This window comes from Magnolia sinica, chromosome 13 (assembly GCF_029962835.1).
Source record: "Magnolia sinica isolate HGM2019 chromosome 13, MsV1, whole genome shotgun sequence".
Classification (NCBI taxonomy): domain Eukaryota; kingdom Viridiplantae; phylum Streptophyta; class Magnoliopsida; order Magnoliales; family Magnoliaceae; genus Magnolia; species Magnolia sinica.
In genome coordinates, this window is record NC_080585.1 from 11,744,711 (window position 1) to 11,766,128 (window position 21,418).

The 21,418-nt window shown below is 42.0% G+C and overlaps 2 protein-coding genes across 5 annotated transcripts; both read right to left on the reverse strand.

Moving 5' to 3' along the window:
- Window positions 1-1,235: 1,235 nt before the first annotated feature.
- LOC131222808 (protein neprosin-like) lies at window positions 1,236-7,688 on the reverse strand. 2 transcript variants are annotated; one of them, XM_058218008.1, is made up of 8 exons: window positions 7,566-7,688; window positions 7,097-7,283; window positions 6,041-6,127; window positions 5,519-5,725; window positions 4,742-4,900; window positions 3,214-3,267; window positions 2,745-2,891; window positions 1,236-1,786 (listed from the first exon to the last, which is right to left on the reverse strand). In XM_058218008.1, the coding sequence occupies exons 2-8, from the start codon at window positions 7,259-7,261 to the stop codon at window positions 1,406-1,408; spliced, it is 1,200 nt and encodes a 399-aa protein (XP_058073991.1). In that variant the 5' UTR covers window positions 7,262-7,283; window positions 7,566-7,688; the 3' UTR covers window positions 1,236-1,405. The 2 variants fall into 2 exon arrangements, with proteins under 2 accessions (XP_058073991.1, XP_058073992.1); XM_058218009.1 differs by having other exon boundaries at window positions 7,562-7,686.
- Window positions 7,689-11,406: 3,718 nt separating this feature from the next.
- Window positions 11,407-17,370, reverse strand: LOC131222809 (protein transport protein Sec61 subunit beta-like). Of its 3 annotated transcripts, none has more exons than XM_058218011.1 (2): window positions 17,070-17,370; window positions 11,407-11,763 (listed from the first exon to the last, which is right to left on the reverse strand). In XM_058218011.1, exon 2 carries the CDS (start codon window positions 11,739-11,741, stop codon window positions 11,493-11,495), a length of 249 nt encoding a protein of 82 aa, XP_058073994.1. In that variant the 5' UTR covers window positions 11,742-11,763; window positions 17,070-17,370; the 3' UTR covers window positions 11,407-11,492. The 3 variants fall into 3 exon arrangements, with proteins under 3 accessions (XP_058073994.1, XP_058073993.1, XP_058073995.1); XM_058218010.1 differs by having other exon boundaries at window positions 17,186-17,369; XM_058218012.1 differs by lacking the exon at window positions 17,070-17,370 and adding an exon at window positions 15,419-15,771.
- Between the last annotated feature and the right edge of the window lie 4,048 nt (window positions 17,371-21,418).

The window sequence follows — 21,418 nt, forward strand, 5'->3', positions numbered from 1 at the left end:
TATCATGTATTTAGTAGATAACTCATGGATTACTTAATGTTATTCATTGAAATTTTGCTGACATGTTTGGCTTCTTTGGTAATTTTTCCTTTTTTTTTCTTTTTTCTTGTTGAGGAAAGACTCAATGAATTGACAGTATCGTCCGTGACACTTCATGAACCTTGTAATCTCGTCAGATTGCCATTTCTGTAAATATTGTTTGATTTATGCAGCAATTCCTAGTTGATGTACTATGGCATTGGGTATTACATTGTGCTTTTGTGGGTTGGGAGGTGATGCACGGATCTTGGCGGTGTTGAAATTGATTTTATTGTTTATGTGGGCTGGCTTCCTCAGGCCATATTTAGTTATTTCAGATTGGTCTCTGAGCATCATGCTCCGGTTTCACGGTCGTCCTTTTTTTCCTTTTTTCTTTTTTTGGGTCCTGTTCATGACAGGCATCGCTAGTATTATTGGACGGGCACGTGTAAAGCAGATATGCGGATGGGTGTATCACAAATACTACATTTCTATCCCTATCATGTTGACATTTCTAACTAATCCTCTCCTTTCTTCAATAAATGCTTTTGTTGCTCTTTTGTAAATGATAGAAATGGAGTGGCACAAACAGTTGTATGGTTGCTCTTAATGGCCAGGCTAGCTGAACAGGCATCTAGGCCAGAGCCTTCTATAGCTTGGGCTCGATCACGATTTTACTCAGCCTACCCAAAAAACAGAAAAGGACCGATGTTTACGCTGGATAAGGCTCCAATCCGCCCATTTGTGGTTGACATAATCCAAGCTCAGATATGAATTTCAGGTCTAAACAGATGAAAAAGACTGGTTTCTGGCTGACTCAGCCCAGCAGCATGCTACTACCACTCTTCGCCTATGTGAAAATACCCTGATCTGATCTAACCATGCCCATCCATTTTCCACGGCCCAATTTCGAATTTGCAAAACCAGCTTCGACTCACATGCCCAATCTACCAAATTTGGCTATCTGCACTAAATTTGAAAATGGTGTGTTTGGATGCTCATTTAAAGTAAATTACAATAAATAACTACTATAAAGAGAAATGCCGACCGAATAAGGGGATAACCCATGAGCACCAAACAATTTCCCCTGCAGCAGATATAACTGAAATGATCATTTAGGTAGCCATTATGATCAAAGCGTTCTCACTTTCGTGGTCTCTTGTATTGAATTAAATTATTGCAATTCAGTTCAATTGAGCATCCAAACACAAGCTAAATTCTGATGCATGCATAACTAATTCAGACCATTTTATTTCCTTTCACAATTAATAAAAATTAAAAATGTTTATTGCCCCAACTATTACAAAAATATTCCAACCCTTCCCCACTGGGCCACCCCTATCAACTTGCATACAATACCTTATTTTCATCATTAAATTATCAACCTTCATGGGCAGTCAGCACCTTCACCAGGCCCACCAAAAAAGAAGAAATAGCCCATATCCTTCCCTATCTTAGAACCATCATATCTAACATTGTAGCACTGGGGCTTGTCGCTGAAGGGTACCACCCAATCAGGGGCCCTAAAAATGTTCGTCTGATCGACGGTGAGGATGTTCCGGAAGTAACTCGATTTTCCAGGTCCTTCATAAGGAAAATGTCCACTGCCCATTTGGGTAGTGGTGTGGATGCCACCCATTGCAGTGTTGAGAACTTCTCCTCCCCATTCAATCAAAGTGGCTTCCTTTAAGTTCTTGAACAAAGGTGTGGGCCAGTATCCCACCGGTTCATTGCCATACACGAGCCACCAGTTCCCATTTTTGGGGTCCTATCACACATCCAAAAGCAAGAAGGAAACAAGTTAGAAGCACAATTTGGATGGGCCGGTTTGGTTGCAGAATTTAATTGAATTGAATTGTAGAAATTGGCAGCATGGAAAATGTGACTAAGTATCTCTCAAATTACATTTACATTAATGTAATTGCAATTTAGTCATTTTTCTCTTTCTTGAACTAATTTTTCAAATTCAGTGGTCCACTTGAATTAGCCACTGTTAACAATTTTTGTTTTCTTTTATCAATTTAAGGCCATTGATTCGATAAATGGATCAATTGAGCTAGTGTCCTTTCTGGCTATGGTCCATCCAGGAGTCTCCCAACAAACCAATGTTCTATCGCTAAACCATGGACCCCACCTAATCAAACTGGAAACCTGAATATGCCGTCCATTTCGGCATGCTGAAGGATCATATATATATATATATATAGTTGTCTAGTTGCATCGAGATACTTGTATTGATTGGTCCACACATCTCGTGGGCTACCATGCAAATATCACACCAATCAGGTAATCCTAGCCGTTTGATCAATTGCCAAAAACATGGACTGTCAAGATCATTTACAGAAAATTGATCCCAAGAGTGCCCTTTAAACTAGTACTATGAATGGGAACAACCTGTCCCATTGGACCAATTGACCACACCAACCAGCCAAGCTGAGCCATTCATCAATGGCCTGGGTCCACATGAACACAGGGCCTAGATTGACAAGCCCAGGCCCAGATGGTAAGTTTTGGGTTCCAATCTCTCGTCCTACAAGACCTGACCGCCCAATCTATTGCCACCCCCTAAGTCTGACTCATGTTTTTCTGACTGACGACTCGAGTCATGACTCAGTGACTCAGGCCGAGTTGGACATTTGTTGGGAGACAAAATCGAGTCTGAGTCAACTCAGTGGAGTGGGGTATCCTTGAGTCCGCAAAGCCATGGGTTCGTTGTAGTAAGTTACCTTGTAGACCATAAGGTCAATGATGTATTGGGTGCCGTTGTAGGTAGAAAGAGGAGTTATATCCGCACCCAGAACTACGTTCTTGCTTACTTGCACAAAACCCGGACACAGTACGTTGAAACACCCCGTTCTATTAAAACCATCTCCCTGTTCACCACAAAAAACCACTCTCATCAGCGCCACATGTGGGCATGTACGGAACATCTGAGCCGTTCATAAGGTTTGACCCACTCTGCACGTGACTTTGCATGAAAGATGTTCCTGTCCATTCATCAGGAGGGTCTCATGGGTTCGATGAATGTGGACCGTTGCCAAGTTATATCGAAATATTTACTTTCTCTTGCTTGCATGGTTAAAGGGCAAGCCTTATTTTGATGGATCAGATGTCACATACACGTGCCAGGCTGGTACCCTTGCCACGTGTGAAGGATCATGTAGAAAGTGCGCGTGTAAGGCTACTAAAACATACAGTCCAGTACGTAAATAATCTGGTTTTGTCATCTCCAAACAGCAACGGATGTACCTGAGAATTTCAGTACCACATGATAGCACATGTCAGAAAAAAAGGAGGAAATGTTTAAGATCCAACGGTAATAAGAAGCGGGGCCCACTTGATTCCACCAACTAGTATGGTGGTGGGTATCCACGTAACCCAGTCATTAGGGCTCACCAATATCGATGTTTTCTTCTGGGCCAGCACACGTGCCAACGTGGTGCTTGGGTGCAAGATCCAAGCGGTCCATTATTAGGTGGGCCATGCTATCTAGACCTTCTAGCCCCAAAATCAGGCAGGCCAATCATCAGGTGGGTTGAAGTGTGTATAACATAAATTGATGGCTGACATGAGTTTTTTCTCTATCCGTTCATTTGTTTCGTACGCTTCGACCCACGTGATGAAAGATCCAGGCTGATTTTTGGGCCGGAAGATCTATATAGTGTGGCCCACCTGATGGAGAGCTCGGATGTCGCACACATGTTGCATTCTGAGCCGGGCATACCTCATTCGTTCCCAAGGGAAGGAGGAATTGCAGGGTCTTGATGCGGACGCGGATTGCTTGGTGACCCTGACGACCCGACCATGACGTATGTGGGGTTCAACATTAGACGTTCCATCCCCACTGGTTCCTGTGGTGTGGTCCACTTGAACTTTGGATCTGACTCATTTTTGGTTTTATGCCCTAAAATGATTTGGAAAAATGGATGGACGGAGCGGATAAAACACATAAATCACGGTGGCCCCCACAGAGTCTCTGGTGATCAGTCACGAGGCAATCCGAGTCCGATTGATGCATCCATACGAGAAATGCGTCCCGCCGAGGCTGACGGATCCACATCTCTCCCGTATCCGAAGATCCAAACGTACAAATCAGTCGCCTACCGATAAGAGGTAAAGATAAATGATACTGAATACATTGGAGGGCTAGGATCTTCTACTGAGGAAGATTTTCAGGGCGTCCGGTCATATCAACGGCTTGGATTGCTGAAATATGGGCCCCACTTGTACAGAACCGGTGCACCGAAAAACAGTCACGCCCAATGCATCGGACCCGGTAATAGCAAACGTAGGTTAGTCGCACGACAGCCAGATTTGCTAAGCTATACTACCATGAAGCCCAAATCTTCCCCACCATATCTCACATACGTAGACCATTCAGATCATTGCAATGGGTGGGACCCACCATGAAGATCACCTAGCCTCACCTGTACGTTGGATTATTGGACCATCTGATCCATAGAGATCATCAAGGTGCCCACCAGATGAGTGGACAAGCCCAATTTCTTCACCATCTGGATCTTCATGGTGGGCCCCACCCTTCACTCTGATTCGAGTCTCCTGTACACGTGCGACAAGTCTACCGAAGACAATGCTGCATGCTAGCTTAGAAAACCGTGGACTGTGGGCGATAAACGGCTGAAATTAAATTACAGTGTTTATGCTGTTTGGACCCAGAAAATTGAAAAAAGGGATGGGACCCAGATGAAAGGAAGGCTCATACGATCCATCCAACTTGAATGCTGCTAGCATCCGGACCGTCGCTGCTGAGAATCGTGATCTTCGAAGCGCTGAATTCATTGGGCTCGACATGGATGTTCCAGGCATTGATTTGTGCCTTTGCTCCGAGAAACACGTCATCTTTCGTATATATTAATGCATTCTAATGCAAAAATAAATATAGATTAGTCACATTGTTTAGTTTCTGTTACATTAAATCAAACGGTTAGGATTGTCCGATCAGTGGACTTTTATACCATCTACCGTCCGTTATATGGACCACTAGATCACCGTTAACCGTGTCTTGGATGTGATATCCTCGTGCGTTGTGTGCATGTGTGATAAAAGTATAATAGATTGCTACTTATATTTCAAGATGTATTGTTATAGGAATTGTCGGGACTCGAGTCATTAGATTTATGATCCGAACCGTTTATATGATGGGCCTCGCAGTGGATGGGATACCCAAAAGGAATAAGCTCAGATTGTGATATTTCATCCCTTTGATCATTTAATTATTTTCTTTTGTATGTGGGCCATGCTTAAGATCTTCCAATCTTAAATATTTTTAAAGAAGCTACCATCAGCTGTTTATCTCATCAGATCAACGGTTTAGATCATTGAAACATGACTTGCATCCAACGGCTATGGTCTCGATGGTTCCTATCTCAGTAATTTCAGGTAGAAAGAATATTCAAAAGGTAAATCTATTTTTGGATGAAATGAAGATTAATCAAAAGAAATAATAAACAAATAATTAACGGTCACGATGATGGCAAACCTCATGGCCATAGCTGTTGTCTGAGGATGCAGTAGGATATCTTCTCCCTGGGCTTTGGAAGGAGACGGCTCTGATTTTGTCCCTCTTTCGGGTCCTGCGAATCGGAACCGTTCCTTTCGGACAAGTTCCACTCTTTTGCCATGCCGATTGGGGTGGGGCCCTCGAAACCCTCTGTCCATTGCCTCTTGGATAGGTGGTGGGCCTCATCTGTTCATCACAATTTCCCAGTGTGGGATCTAAACTTAAAAATCCAAGAAAATAGACAAGCCAACGGTGGATGGTAACATATAGAGTTTGATGTAAACCAATCACCGTTGAAAACTGTCCATTCAATAGATTCCATGGAAGATGGGCCAATGTGCCACGATTGCACTGATCAGATGATCCCAACTGTTCAATCGTTAGCATGTAAACCCACTTTTTTCATTTTGAAAATCCATTCATGGGCCACCAATCGGACGGTTAGGATTACCTGATGGGCTCTTTTGGGCGAACATAGACAAAGTAAGGAAATAGAACTACCTGGATTCTATGATTTTTGAGTAAAGGATGCTTAAAAGCAGGTTGCCTATGGATATCAATACAGTCGATTATATCCCCATCTTTACTCTGTCATCACATAAAATAAAATAAAATAAAATAAAAATCAACATCCTTAGGTTCAAAGGAGTTCATATTTCAACCATGGATTGCTGACCGTCCGAGTCGACTCAGACTCGGTCGTATCAGGTCCGGTTTGGAGTAACTAGTCAGCAATGGACATATGCCGGGTTGGATGGATCCCCTGACTCAGCTCTGGACCAGTCACGATACCCGGTCGTGCACAAACACGATTCCCCTGCTGACACAAGATAGGTTGGACCTGAACCAGGTCTTTAACTCATGGGCTGGGCTTAGACATGTTTGGCCCAGCCCTAACGGGTTGCCGCATTTGCAGGCCTGAGCGTTTGCTGGCTAGGTCTGTTAATTCCATACACACTCAAGTCCTACACATCAACAGATAGGGCAGATGTGCAAATATGAAACACGTGTGTGAGATCTGAGCTTTCCATAAGGTTTCTGGAAATAATGCTTAGATCTTCAGGTGGGCCACAAAATACAAGGTAAACTGACCGTTAAATTTCTTTTATGTCCAGTCATTTGTTTTGATACGTTGCGCCCATTAAAGATATGAAATAGCCCTGTTTTTATGCTGGAAGATATAGACAATGTAGTTGGCATGATGGAAAGCTCAGATTTCACACGTGTCACATTGTGAAACATACGCACACGTATGGATGTGTACTGCTCTCACAGCGTGTGGAATTAGCAAACCTCAATTTAACTACGTAGTAGGTGGAAATATTAATTTTAGTAATTAGCAAACATCAAATTAACTACGCAGTGGGTGGAAATATTAATTTTAACAAACCTCAATAAATGCAGTGTTACGATGTGGTTCAATTAGATTGCAACAAGCATGATTTTTCTGATTGTTGCAAGGAGAGTATCCTAATTCTCCCATGCTGCTATGACAAGAGAAGCAGCAACACCAGATAGGACGACCACAACAACAACAACAACAACAAAAGAAATAACCTTTATAGTCTTGACAGGAGGCTTATTAAGACGTCTAAGATGATTCTTTGATTCTAAATCTCTCCAAGAGCTGCTGCTTTCTTCAACAACTCCTTCAACGAAGACCATAAATATTGCTGCTACCACCACGATCAATACCATCTTTCCAAGCCATGTTATTGCCATAGCGACCACAACAAAACGACCGCTGAAAATCATCAAATAAGAGATTTTAGTACCATCAATCAAGTGAACACAGACGAACCACAACCTAAACAGCCACAACAAAAGAAAACCGCGGTTTCAGTGCGCGCGCACTGAGCACTCAGAGTCAGTGCACACACTCTCTCTCTCTCCTACAAATAAAAGACGCCGGCGGGAATCTAACAATCACTTCGAATAATGCAAATCATCAAAACTTCCATTCTGAAAGGTGTGTTAAGATTCCCACTCAGCATTATCGGATGGTGATAGATGTATGCTTACCGACCTTCTGTGAGCACCGTGCGCACACAATCTTTTTCACATGAAAGGAATTATGAGAAATGAAAGAAAGTTCAGACCAGATATCTAAGAGAGTTGAAATGAAACCAAGGAGTCTGTTTCAAATTAGGAGGTGTGGTCTTATAAATAGTGCTGTTATATGTATTTTTAAAATAAATAAATAAAAATGTGGGTTATTTTATAAATTTTATTGATAGGATGGATGAGGGAAATTGCCAAATTGGACAAGTTAGTTGAATCCTTTATAAACTTTTATAAGAAAGTTTCAATATTTAATGGGAGGCTTTGAGTAGGCTTTTTTCTCCTTCTTTTTTTTTTTTTTTCATTATATATTAAATAAAAAAGAAAATAAATGTGGCATGGATCATTTAACTGCCAGGTAGATCTGATACCTTGTTAGACCGTTGATGTCATGGATCCTCGAATGGATGGGTCATAGCCTAAAAACTAAGGTGATTGAATGATGATGATTGTTCGATCAATGGCCCACAAATGGATGGTTAAAAGATGTTTAGCAAAGCACAAAAAGTCACCAGGACTATCTCTTAAAATGATCTTTTAAAATAGATGAATGGTATGGATAAAATACATGCATCACAGTGGGCCCCACGGAGCACCCGCCAGGACCAACGGTCGGTCTCTAGCTAGGTCCTGGTGGGGGTAAGACCTAATCCGTGTCCGTCCATCATCTGTCCATCAGTTTCACCGGCTCTTGTTAAACGAGGTAGATCCAGTCTGATATTTGTATTTTCCATCCTGACGGAAATAACCTCATGAACGGTTTGGATGGCATATAAACGTCAGGGTGGGCCCCAAGAAAGTTTTAACGGTGGACATTCAATCCCCACTGTTTTCTGTGGCATGGCCCACTTGAGTCTTGCATCTGCCTAACTTTTCAGAACATGTCCTAATAAGACCTGGCAAAACTGATGGATGGAATGGATGTAACACGGACATTGCAGTGGCCCATAGAGCTACAGCCTACAGGGACTCCCAACGGTCACAGGAAGTGGCCCACATGGAACTAACTTCATCTCCATTTGTTAGGTGGGGTACTGATGATCTCAACCGTCCAATGATGTGATGAAGGATTCAGATCTCGTACACGTATGCAACATTCACAGGTATTGGTTCAATAATTGTTTTATTTTTATTTATATTATTGTCCCGCAACGGTAGATAAGAGTAGCAGTAAAGCATGTGGTGATGGTTGCTGGGCAAGCTGTACTAAAAGAACAAGTCTATCTGGACCCATGATTTGGTTACCTACCCAAACACCCCAATTTGTTGCCAGGCCGATCACCCACCTTAGATGTATGGCACATGCACAGACTGCGATCATTCAATGGGTGGGCCCCACAGTCTATGAATCAGAGAGAAGAGGAAGGATTGTTTTTGCAACAATCTTCGTTCCATGCTCCCGCCCCTTTTGGACTTAGGATTTTCCTTTCACTGCCACTTTTGTAGCATGGCCCATCCCTGGTGATCTCCTAAGTGCAAGATCCTGATACTCAAAATGGATCGCTATACTGTGGAGATGAGGTTAGTTTGATGAAGGCCACTTCTCCATGTCTGTATGTTCCATCATGGCGAATGGGCCAGATCCAAACCACTCATTAGGAGAGCCAAACTGCATCTGTTCTGGCACAAATATCATGTGGGCCCAATTACAGGTAATCGACAAGTAGTTGAGAAGAGAGAGAGAGAGAGAGAGAGAGAGAGAGAGAGAGAGAGAGAGAGAGAGTAGGGAAAAGAAAAAAAGATAAAAGGATTGTTAACATACACATTGTTTAGATACTTCTCTTTGCTGTCATCTGTTTTTAACACATCCTTCCAGCCGATTTGATTGTGCTGGGTCCGGTTCGGACCATAGTAATTAGGCAGGCTGTCTTAAATCAATATAGCGCCGTTATTATAATAACGAATATAATCACAAACTTTTGATGCCCATGATACTTACCACACACTCGAGCTGTGCGGGTGTCATCAAACCGTCCATTAGATGCATGCCCCATGTTAGGCCTAGATCCCAAAATCCACCCTCATCCATAACCGGGGTGCGCCGTGCAAAAGGAATGGTAGGGGTAATTGGAGAGGGGAACACCCACCATAGGAATTTCCAAATGAATGTGGATCTGCCGCATTGTGTATATCTCATGCAAACCATTCATCTGGTGTGCCCCATCAAGATGAATGGACACAACTCAAATCATTTCCACAACTTGGGTGAGCCAAAAGAAAAGGTGAACACGCAGGTTTTAGCATGATCGTCAATTGTTCCCTGCGGTTTGTCCCATCGACTCTGATATCGGGATGACTCTTGGTACGTATGGTGAAAACGAGTAATCAAAACAACGAGACACACATCATGGGTGGGCCGTAAATATCTCAAACGAACAGTTTAATTACATACATGCAGAGCATATCTGGTCACTTCTCTGATAATAATTTCACATTAACCATGTATAACTAAACCATAGCCTTATATATACACATAATAGCCGTGGATTTTATGTCAGTCTGCGAAGGTGATCTGCATGAAGATTGAAGACTTTCACCACACACAAATTAGAAAGTGTGAAATGTAGGCCATACATGAGTGCAGCCAGGTGATTGTATCCTAGCCCAGAACTCAAGTCAGTCTACTCATCAGTGAGATATGAGCATATGTAGAATTACGGAATTCAGGTATTTCTTTTAATCGTCCATTCTACTCAGACTCACGTGGCCCATGCCTGATTTCTGGAACAAGCATATTACCATGGGTTCACATGATAAATGTCCAGCCAAGCATGTGCTCGTGGAATGCATGAGAGAGCAGGCTCAGCCCATACGCACCTCCAACTACAGTCAGGTTTGTCAATTGTCATGTGATCCAACCCATGCAGCAGAGGCCTGTGCCTGACCTGGCCCAAGAATCTGCCTGTTCACCTCATTCATGCAAAGCCTAGACAGTTGACAGTCTGACAACTTCTAAAATTTGGAAATAGGATAATGATCCACCATCTGGAACATTCATCGGAATGTCCCACTTATGATGGGCCACTGTATCTAACCACCTTCTGTCATTCCGATTCCCATGCATCACCAACCATCCATCTCTCTGTGTATTGGGATCAAAACCAAAGGTTTCCATGAGACGATCATGTAGAAAATCAAGCAAAACGTGTTCCACAACTGAGCTTAAAATGAACAAATCCCTATATTTGGCGGCCAAACTGGTAATCACCCAATGGACGGAATCATTCAATCACCATAATTTTCTGACTTCATCCACAGGTAAGAGAAGGGTTTGCAACTTGAGGAACTTCCATGTATCCCTCTCCAGAACAGCTTTCCTCTTGGGGGAGGGATGAGATCTGATGGTTTCAACAATCAGGGATTCCCAGTTTAGATTTGTCCCGTTGTGCCTAGCCACAAGGGGGATCCTGATCTTTGTAATTTGTTGATGAAACATGCAGATTCACACACCTGGATACTGCAGGTCACATGCTCCAGTGTGATAGGCCTTAAATGAATTCGGGCCGTTCATTATGCAGACTCCACATGGGTACATGAGCTATTGTACCCAAAATCAGGCCAGTCCATGAATCAGGTGGGTGAATCCTGTAGCGATGAATGTGGACAGTTGGCTAACTTTTTAACCATCTAATTTTGGTATGCAGGCAGCCCACCAGGAAACTTTAAGGTGCCATCGCCATTCTTTCAACAGAACTGCTACTGACTTATTCACACCAAGGTAATAAGAATTAACAAAACTCACTAGATTATAATCTGTGTTTCTTTGTTCTTTCTGTGAAAGGTCAAGCTAACAAATGATTTCAGACTAAGCACGACACAAAATCAGAGTTCCTCAAATACTCAAAATGAGAAAATCACCACACCTACAATGAATTTTGATGTTGAGACCCACCTAAGATCTTGGAACAAAGTTGAGCTTACCAAAGACATGGAGAATGGCGACAAATGCTATGAACCCGATGCTCATGATGAGGACGGTGTTGGGTGTCATCTTGCGGCCTGTAGTGTCATCCGTGTAGAACTGGAGCATGGTGTTGACACCCGCTCCTGCTGTTGACCCACCCCCGCCAGCCCTCCTCCTACGCAAGCTTGCAGCTGCTGCTGCGCTGCCCCTTGGAGGTGCTCCACTGTTTGCGGCCATTTCTATTTAGGGCTGCAAGAGACTAGAGCAGAAGGAAACATGGGTTTTGTCAAAATTTTCATGGCTGATTATAGAAGTTTCAGGCAAAAGAAGCTAAAAAGCCAATTCATTTCTGAATTGAATGACAGGAGTCTACTGGAGAGGATTTTGGGTATTTCAGTTTTCATCATTTCCACTTGCCTACGGTCGCATTTGGCTCATCGACATGGTGATTTTGGAATTCCTATTCTTGAGTAGAATTTCCAATATGGGGATGTTTTGTGTTGTATCAGGCAAAAAAAAAGAAAAGAAAAAGAGCTCTTTTCAACTAGAGTGTGATTTCAATTTTTGGTCATTCTTCTGGGGTTAGAAATCCCAAAATCATAAATTATTCTTCTAATGGGCTGAGTCAAACACAGTTCAATTGACTTGTGCATTCAAATGATCTCCATATTGAAACCACCTTACACTCAGTTGGAGTCGAAAGAAACATAACTGCATTTTGAGGGCTCCGTCCTCGTTATAATAGTAGGACACATTTTCATCATTTAAAATTGAGTGACAAGCTGCACTTGTGGCTATACTAATTTGTGATTTTGGAATTTCTACTCTTAGTAGATTTCCAAAAATCACAAAATGGGGATGTTTTGTGTTGCATTAGGAAAAAACAAAAGAGTTCTTTCAAATCCACATGAATATCATTTCACTGTTTTTGGATTTTCTACTAACAGTGTAAGAGTAGAAATCCAAAATCACATATTAATGTTCTCAGAGGCTGAGCCAAACACAAGCTAAACTGATTAATGGTTCCTTTTTTCTTTTCTTTTTTGAAAGGTGAGAACACACGCACTCTTACACCAGCATGCACACATGGGGGTTCTGAAACCCATGACCTCAGAGTTGAAACACACTGTCTGCCACTGAGCTATGAGTGGAGACCCCCTGATTAACGGTTCCCAAGTCTCATAAAGTCCGAAGTTTGTTCAGAGGCCTAAGCATTGGATATGTGGGACCATGCTTTGGCAATGCCCATTCACTAGATGGCCACCCATGATGAATGATGCCCCATCAATCTCCAAAATGGTAAGATCCCAACCCCTGGATCGATGGCCTATAAATAGACAGGTAAGGAAAAGTACAGAAACAATCCACATTCAACAGTAATGAGGCAAAAGATTGAAGTGTTAAAATCTTCCAATCTGCAGGACTATTGAGACATCCCCCACACACAGGACAGCCCATCAGATCAACAGTGTGGATAAACAAATCAAGGGCCCCACATGCATGGACTTTGGTGCCTTGAGAAGAGTTACACTTCCAATGATCAGACCCAATAATTCAACATCACACAATTCGAACGAAGCTTTTGGTAGACAAGATTCAAGCAAAACTCTGAAACGTTTTTCATGAGAACCAAATCAAATAAAAATGTAAGATCTGAACCATAAATCTACAATAATTAATGATAACTTGCTTGCTAAGTTAAAACTATCAACCATGCATTAAAATTTGTTGAGTTCTTAAAAGTAAGATCCGAACCGTAGATCTTACCGTTATTGATGGCGATCCACCTAATTCAATAAAAATATACAGAGACCGAAACAGATTTATCTGCAACATTGCCTTTTGCCTAATTAGCAAACCCCAAAAGGGGGATGCAAATATATCAAAGAAAATAAGAAAGAGATTGTGGGAGAGAACCTAACAATTCTCTAGCTGAACAATAGAGACAGTGGAAAACCCCTACTCCAAATCTTCTACCAAAGAAACCTGAAAACTGAATCTTTATTCCATCATCATAATAATGGTAAATAACTCCTCCATAACATAGCTTTCCATAGGCTTAAAACCAAAAGAAAAGGCCCTAATAATAGAAAATGACCAAACTGCCCCTAAATCCCGTCACTGTGTAAATGGGGCATATCTTTTTTTTTTCAAGAGTAATGGATTTTTATTGAAGACCCACTAGCAACTGCTAGCGAGAAAAGAATAAACGGAAGGCAAAGGCCTAAAACAAAAGGAAAAATAGCAATCAATCAAGGCTCTTGAGGATAGAGGCCCATTAAAAAAGGGAGGCCTTCACACGCCAGATCGCAACTTCAACGGGCCAAGAAACATTCTCAAAACAACACCTATTCCTCTCGAACTATATCTCCCACCAAATAGCCAGAAGAACCATGTGCCAAAGAGTCCCTCTCTTGATGACCAGTCCTCCATGCCACATCCAAAGAAGATAGTTCATGTTGCTAGGCATAACCCAAAACAAATTAAAGGAGGATAAGAAATGGTACCACACTTTGGACGTGAATGAACAAAAAATAAACAAATGATCAATTGTCTCCGCATCTTGCTCGCACAGATAACATCTGTTAGGAATAACCATAGCTTGCTTTTGCAGGTTGCCTATCGTCAGCACTTTCTTTCTACCTACCAGCCAAGAGAGCACCGCAACCTTGGGAGGAATATCATACTGCCAAAAATGAAAGGCATGATTGTCCCTATCACTTGAAGAGTCAGAAGATCTGATCATCTTGAAGAAGGAGCTAACCGTGAATTTCCCTGAGCTGTGATAATTCCAAACCATTTCATTCGAACCACCTGGGAGAAACACGAAGCGGATCCTTTCTAAAAGTAATAAGAGCTCTTCAATTTCCACTTCGGTCATATCTCTTCTGCAGGGGGGAGACCAACATATGTTACTACCCGAACCCGAAAAGCACTCTTGACACCTTAATATTTGTTGAAGGAGCAAGCTGAGCTAGGTCAAGGTAGATTTGAGAGGGGGATATCATCGCACCATCTATCCTCCCAAAATCTAACTCTTGTACCATTGCCTAAAGAGAAGGATATACCTTTTTGGAACTCCGCCAATAACTCCATAATAGATTTCCAAGTATTTGAAGCCCTATAGAGCGACGACTCCTTAGCTACCCAACCTCCCGGGGCCAACCCATACTTTGAAGCGATGATATTTCTCCAAAGTGAACCTTCCTCCATGGCGAATCTCCATAACCATTTCGCTAGCAAAGTGCTGTTCGTATTGAAAAGGTCTCACAACCCAGCCCCACCTTCTGAAATTGGTTTGCAAACATCTTCCCACCTGAGAAGGTGAAATTTGAAGCCTTCAAAACTGCATCTCCAAAAGAAATCTCTCATGAGCTTCTCCAATTTGTTTCTAACTGAGCTTGGGCATTTGAAAAGGGACATGAAGTATAGTGGCACGCTGGAAGAAGCTGATTTAATGAGAGTGAGTCTCCCTCCCCACGAAAGCTAGCAACTCTTCCAGGGTGCCAACTTTCTTTCTATTCTCTCCACCACTTTATCCCAAAGATGTAAGGGGCATTTACCAATGCAGAATGGAAGCCCCAAATAGGAGGGGAAGGATCCCACCTTGCATCCAATAATCAACGCGAATGAAGAGATTAGACTATCACCCAAACAACCCCATAATAAATAGGCCATATCTCACCCAAACAACCCCGGAATTGCATAATCTTGGGCTCATCCGAAAGCTTACTCAATGGGCTATCAAATGGGATCAATTTTGTGTCATTCAGACATCATTTGGTGCCCCAAAAGTGATCCACCAAGAAAGTAATGATAATACTATTTACACTTGGCATGGTGCAATCCACGTTGTCCAGTGAAAAGCCGCTACATGTCAGCACACTTGTACGTATGGTGGGAGGAAAACATACCCCCAACAAGAGGGATTGCCGACACTTCTCCTAGCAACACGTAGGCAACCAAAAGGAGCCCCACTCAGAACCGTACGCATGTCTGCACCAGAAAAAGCGGACATCATTCGCAAGGCATGTCACCGATGCACAAGCGACATGTGTGACCCCTAACGTGCTAAGGAAGCTTCCGTAAACTTGAGATGCCAAATTCTTCGTAATCCAACCAATGCACGACATGACCGTCCTGGATCAAATCGAAAAGAAAATTTTCCCGAAGGACATTCGATATTTTCTCAGAGGCGACAAAGAATTACGAGCAAACAATGGAAAGCCATTCGGAATTAGAAGCGGATCATACACAATGGCGTTATACAACAAGGATTCCAAATCCTAATAGGATACGGCCACTACATGATCGAAGATTCACGCGGAAACCATGATGCGGCCACTGCCTCTCAAAAGCTTTAAAAGCGACACTCAAAGAAGAGCTACAGGCCCTTGCCACAAAACAATCAATCTCTCTACAGCATAAATCCACAACAAACAATTAATCTCTTATCCTTAGTTTAGCTTCTTAGCTTTAGTCACTCCACTTCTATCTAGACATGCTGCAATAAGTCTAGAGCCATTACTTTAGCGTAAATCCGCTACTGTCTAGCACATCGCTGCAATACGCATTAGGAGTATGTTAAATATCTACGACCGCAATCGTCGAATCCCCCAATTATCGAGTTCTTACTTGATACATTATCAGTCACATCCTGTTGACTTCATGCCACAACCGTCTGGTAGTTTCCACGGTCATTTTGCTAGCTCAAGCCACCGTAGGTGTTTTATCTTTTGCTCTTCTTAGTTTATTTTTCATTCATTAATTGTATTGCTTTTACATTCCAATTGATAAAATCTATGATCCAACCTTATTTTTAATTCTATCAAACCCTAATTTTTTTACTAAGAAACCTGCTATGATATCATCATTGAAAGAAAAGTCATTGGTTCTAAGGCAAAAAGATCACATTCTGAAGGACTAACCCTCCTCTTCTAAAATCGTGTAATTGATGTATCAGTTAGTGGTTGAACAGTCAGGTCAACCTTCACAGGTTTGATCCTAATCTGGCTAGTTTAGTGCCTAGGGTCACAAGCATTCAATCGATTCAAGTTGAATACAACAACTCTGGCACGCCTGATACTATTCCTAATCGCACGCGTTTGATCAAATTCTGGTCATTTCATAACACGTGTGACCACCTGTCCGGAATGAACAGCAACACATACAAAAGAGAATTTGTTAACTACATCATAAGACAATCAGACCCTAAAGACTAACTAAATAAATAAAACATATGAAAGTCATGGACCATATGATTGATCCCATATGCCCCACAATTTAAGTTGACCGTTGATCCTATCCAATTGATCATCAGACCGTTGATTTGGTCCATATCATCAATCAACACAATCTGAATAATGGGATTGATCAGATCTTAGATCAACCGGCTCGTGTAGCCATTTGGTTGCATTATTAATTTTATGAATTTCTCTTAGATCGTAGACGAAGATGAAATTTCAGTGCGCTAATTCTCTAGGGTTTCCAGTAATTAGGGTTTTCTACAGCAAAAATTACAGATAAAGGGAAAAGGGCAAGAAGAAGAAGAAAATAAATCTACACCTCTACGAATCGTGCTTTTATCAGATCGGATGTGAAGCGTGAAATATCAATCGATTTCAGAAACTCAAGCATGTAATTTCAGATGAGAGAGAAGAGGGATGAGGAAATGCACATACCGTGAATCGAAATTCTCTCAGATCTCTTCGCGGGCCTTCGAAGTTGCGTGGTTTTCTGTAATATAAGTAGAATCACGCGTGTCGCATGCACGCACCACGCGCGAATCTTCTTCCCACGCCGCGTACTTTTTACGGCCACGATTGGAGAGATGAAGAGATCCGGACCACTTGCATAGCTTGCTTGGACCTTCAAAATTGTGAGCCCCGTTACTAAGGTAGCTTAGCTTAAAACCACAACTGGGACAATCTTAACCATCCAATCTTGGCCGTTAATTTGGATTTTGAACTGCGTCTATTCGGACGGACGAGCTGTGTGTAGCCCGCTATGATGTGTGATTGTCATCCGACCCGCCCATAAGATGAAGGACGCGGCTTCATGATCTACCGAGGTTGACGGAATCCTGACTACGGGGCCCACTGTGTTGTATTTGTATTGTATCCAAGCCATCCAACCGATTCTGCCGCTCATTTTACACAAGCCCAGAAATGCAGCGGATCTAAACCTCCGTGGACCACAGGCGCGGATTGGGTACTACCACAACCGTGGACTATTTTATCCAAGCCGTTGATCTATCTTGAAAGATATTTTTAGTGAATGAGCGCAAAAGTCAGATGGATTAAAGGCTCAAGTGTACCACATTACACATGAAGCAAGTGTGGATTGAACACTTACTATTAAAAATATTCTATTTACCATCCAAATTATTCTAAGATAACGTGAACCTATACGAAGGAAAAACATAAAAATAGGCTTGATTCAAAACTTCTCTGCTCCCAGAAAGTTTTCAATGCGTTGACATTTAAATCCCGTTAATTTTGGTGGTGTCATCAACTTTAAGCCTTAAATCTTCTTTCTCCTTGAGCTTCTAGCCTAAAATAATCTTTCAAGGTAGATGGAAATCATAAACAAAACATATATATCACAGTGGCCCCACAAAGCCCACCGGATCTAGCTCCGTCCAGTGGGGTAGCACCCCATAAAAAAGTGGTGATTCAACACCGACCGTTAAAAGCTTCTTGTAGCCACCAATATATGTTTATTTTACATCTAACTTGTTGATAAGATCATAAAGACAAACCACATAAATATCAATTTGATCCAAAACTTTTTGGTGAGACATGAGAAGCTTTTAATGGTCATTCACTGTTGTATCATGAGATGTGGTTCACCTTAGATTTGGATACAATGTATTTTTGGGCTCACGTAGAGGTGTACACGAATCGAGCTAGCTCGGTTAGCTTGGTCGACTCGACTCAAATCAAAAAAGCTCGATTTGAAGCTGAGTTCGAGTCTAGTTGAACTGATTTTTTGAACTCAAAAATGAGTTCGAGCTAAGTTCGAGCTGGCCCCAACTCAACTTGACTCTGATCAAACCCAGCTCGAATCAAACTTAGATCGAACCAGTTCAGTGATTCGGTCACTTTGATATTGATGTTGCTCGCCAAGTGTTTAACGAAATGCCTCAAAGAAGTGTGGCCGGTGGCAAGGAAGGTATGTATATGAAACTAACACCGTTTTTTTCTTGATTTTTATGTTACTTAGAAGGTGTTTGATAAAATACCAGTAAAACCATTGTTGTTGTCTCAAATACAGTGAGATTTTGAAAGTGTAATCTAGGTGTTTGTGAAAATGCTGCAATGACGAACTTGGCTCGAACTGGGCTCAAATTGGCCCAAGCTGCTGATCGAACCGAGTCGAGCTAGCCACTCAAGCTCGAGGACCAGGCCAAGTTGAGGTCAGCTAGTGGTCGAGTTGAGTCAAGCCGGTTCGACTCGATGTACAGCCCTGGGCTTATGCACTAAAATGAATTGGAAAAACAAAAAACACCGCAGACATGAGAAAAGTAGATAAGATGAGCCCCACAGTCAGGGATCCACCGATCCCGCATCCTTGTTGCCAGACATCCCAAGCCCGATTTGTAGATAATGAGGGGTGGACCAAAGTAACACTAGGGTATGATGTCCATCCTAGAAATTTGCATATGGAATGCAGCGTCCACCATTTTATTTATATGCCATCCAATCCAGTAATCAGGTGCGCCTCACAAGGATGAAGGAATGCAACAAAACCCGGTCCATTTAAAAAATTACAGGGGCCACGGGATGTGAATATGTAGGCTTTAGTTATGATTGTACATTGCTCCCCCAAGTTTTGGATGGGGATAGTTCCTGGGACGTACGGTGGAAATGAGATTGTGCACTGGATGAACAGTTTGGATTCCCCGTACACATCACGCGGGGGCCTCACATAGCTCAAAGGTATGATAATTGTGACATGACCAAAGGCATGTGATCAGTCCTTTTTTTACCGTCCATTTTAGTGGTCAACATTTGGACCACTAGAATAGCCCGAGCGTTGTGATTTTTGTAATACCTTCAACCCACACTGGGCCTATTTGGGCGGGCAAAGTGGATGGGATTGGATTGTATTGAAAGGGATTGGAAGGAGCAATCATGGGATTGGCGGGCATGCCAAACAAACACGTTGAACTTCTGCCTGCAAATAGCAATCTACACGCGTTATCATCATTACCTTGAAATTCACCCAATCTCTCCTAATCTCGTCAATTTTTCCTGGGACGTGTTTGGTTAGACGGATTAGAAGGGATTGGCCGAGTGTAATCCCGGACTGGCCAAGCGTGCCAAACAGATTCGGTAGTGTTAGAATATTGTGTGATCTTGTTACCATACTTTGTGTGATCTTGTTATATTAGATCGTAAATCTCCAGCTATGTAATATTCTCTCTAGCTATGTAATATCTTATATTTAGCACCTAAGATTTTTCTTACAACTATGCATATTTACTATCAATAGGTTGTAATCATACTATAAAGAGGGTATTCTTCCTCCAATACAATATACATTGAAATACAGAATTTCTACGACAATCTCTCTCTCTCTTTATTTCTTCATGGTATCAGAGTCATACTCTTGTGGCCTATAAATTATATATATATATATATAGCGGTTGTTTGGAGTTCTTTTTCGTCATCTTCAATATGTCTCTATCTGCCTCAAGTCTTGATTCAATTGTCCGTCCTATTGATCTTATATTGAATGGATCCAATTATAATCTATAGGCTCAGAATATAGAAGTCTTTTGAAAAGGACATCGGCTATGGCGTTATGTGACTGAAGCAGTCCCTCAACCTACGCCGAGAGACGGTGAAAAAGACGATGCCTTTGCATCTCGTCTGGAAGTGTGGGACGATATTCACTACAAAATTTTGTCTTGGTTCATCAATACTTCCGTTCCATCCATCAATAGCCTTCTTCCACGACTTGAGAATGCTAAAGTTGCTTGGGACTTTCTGGGAAAAATATACAACTGCACCTATGATGCTTCATTGGAGTTTCAACTGGAAGCTAAACTCTATCAAATGCGTTAAGACCGAAGTCAGTCTATTGCTGATTTTTATTCTCAAACTAATCATCTTTGGGAACAATTATCTGCCGCAGACCCTAAGTTGGAATGTTCTAAAGACATTCAAACGTTTGCCACTTGGCTTGATCGACAGAAGTTTATGCACTTTATGATGGCTCTTCAAGATGATTTTGAATTTACTCGAGCTTTTCTTCTTCACCGTCAGTCACTTCCAACATTGGATGTTGCAGTTATTGAACTCATCTCTGAAGAAACTCGACGTTCCACTATGCAGATGTAGTCTTCTGACATGGTTATGGCCACCGCTTCTCATGGCGCTTCTCAATCTTTTGCTAAACGTTCTTCCTCTCAATCCACCTCCAAGCCTGGTTTTTGCAAGTGGTATAAACGAACTGGTCATACCATTGATGAATGCCGCAAGTTCCAGTATTCTAAGCAGAAAAGAGCTTCCCAACAGACAGTTGCGATTGTTCATCTAATCCTCCTGTACTTGAGACTCCACCTCAGTCCACTTCTCTTACTGCAGTTGACGTGAAGGACTTAATTCACCAGGTTTTGTGCCAATCCTCAACTGTCATATCCGTCACCCCAGGTAAATCTCAGTGGTTTATAGACTCTGTCTGTTGTAATCACATGACATCTGATTCCACCATCTTCTCCCATAAAACAACTATCTCTCCTAGTCCTGTCATACATACTGCCAATGGTTCTCATATGTCTGTTAGTCATATAGGGTCTATTTCTACCTCTAATTTATCTATTGGTGATACTTACCCTGTTCCTAAGTTATCTTTAAACCTTCTTTCCGTTGGACACCTATGTGAGTTAGGTCTTGAACTGAAATTTT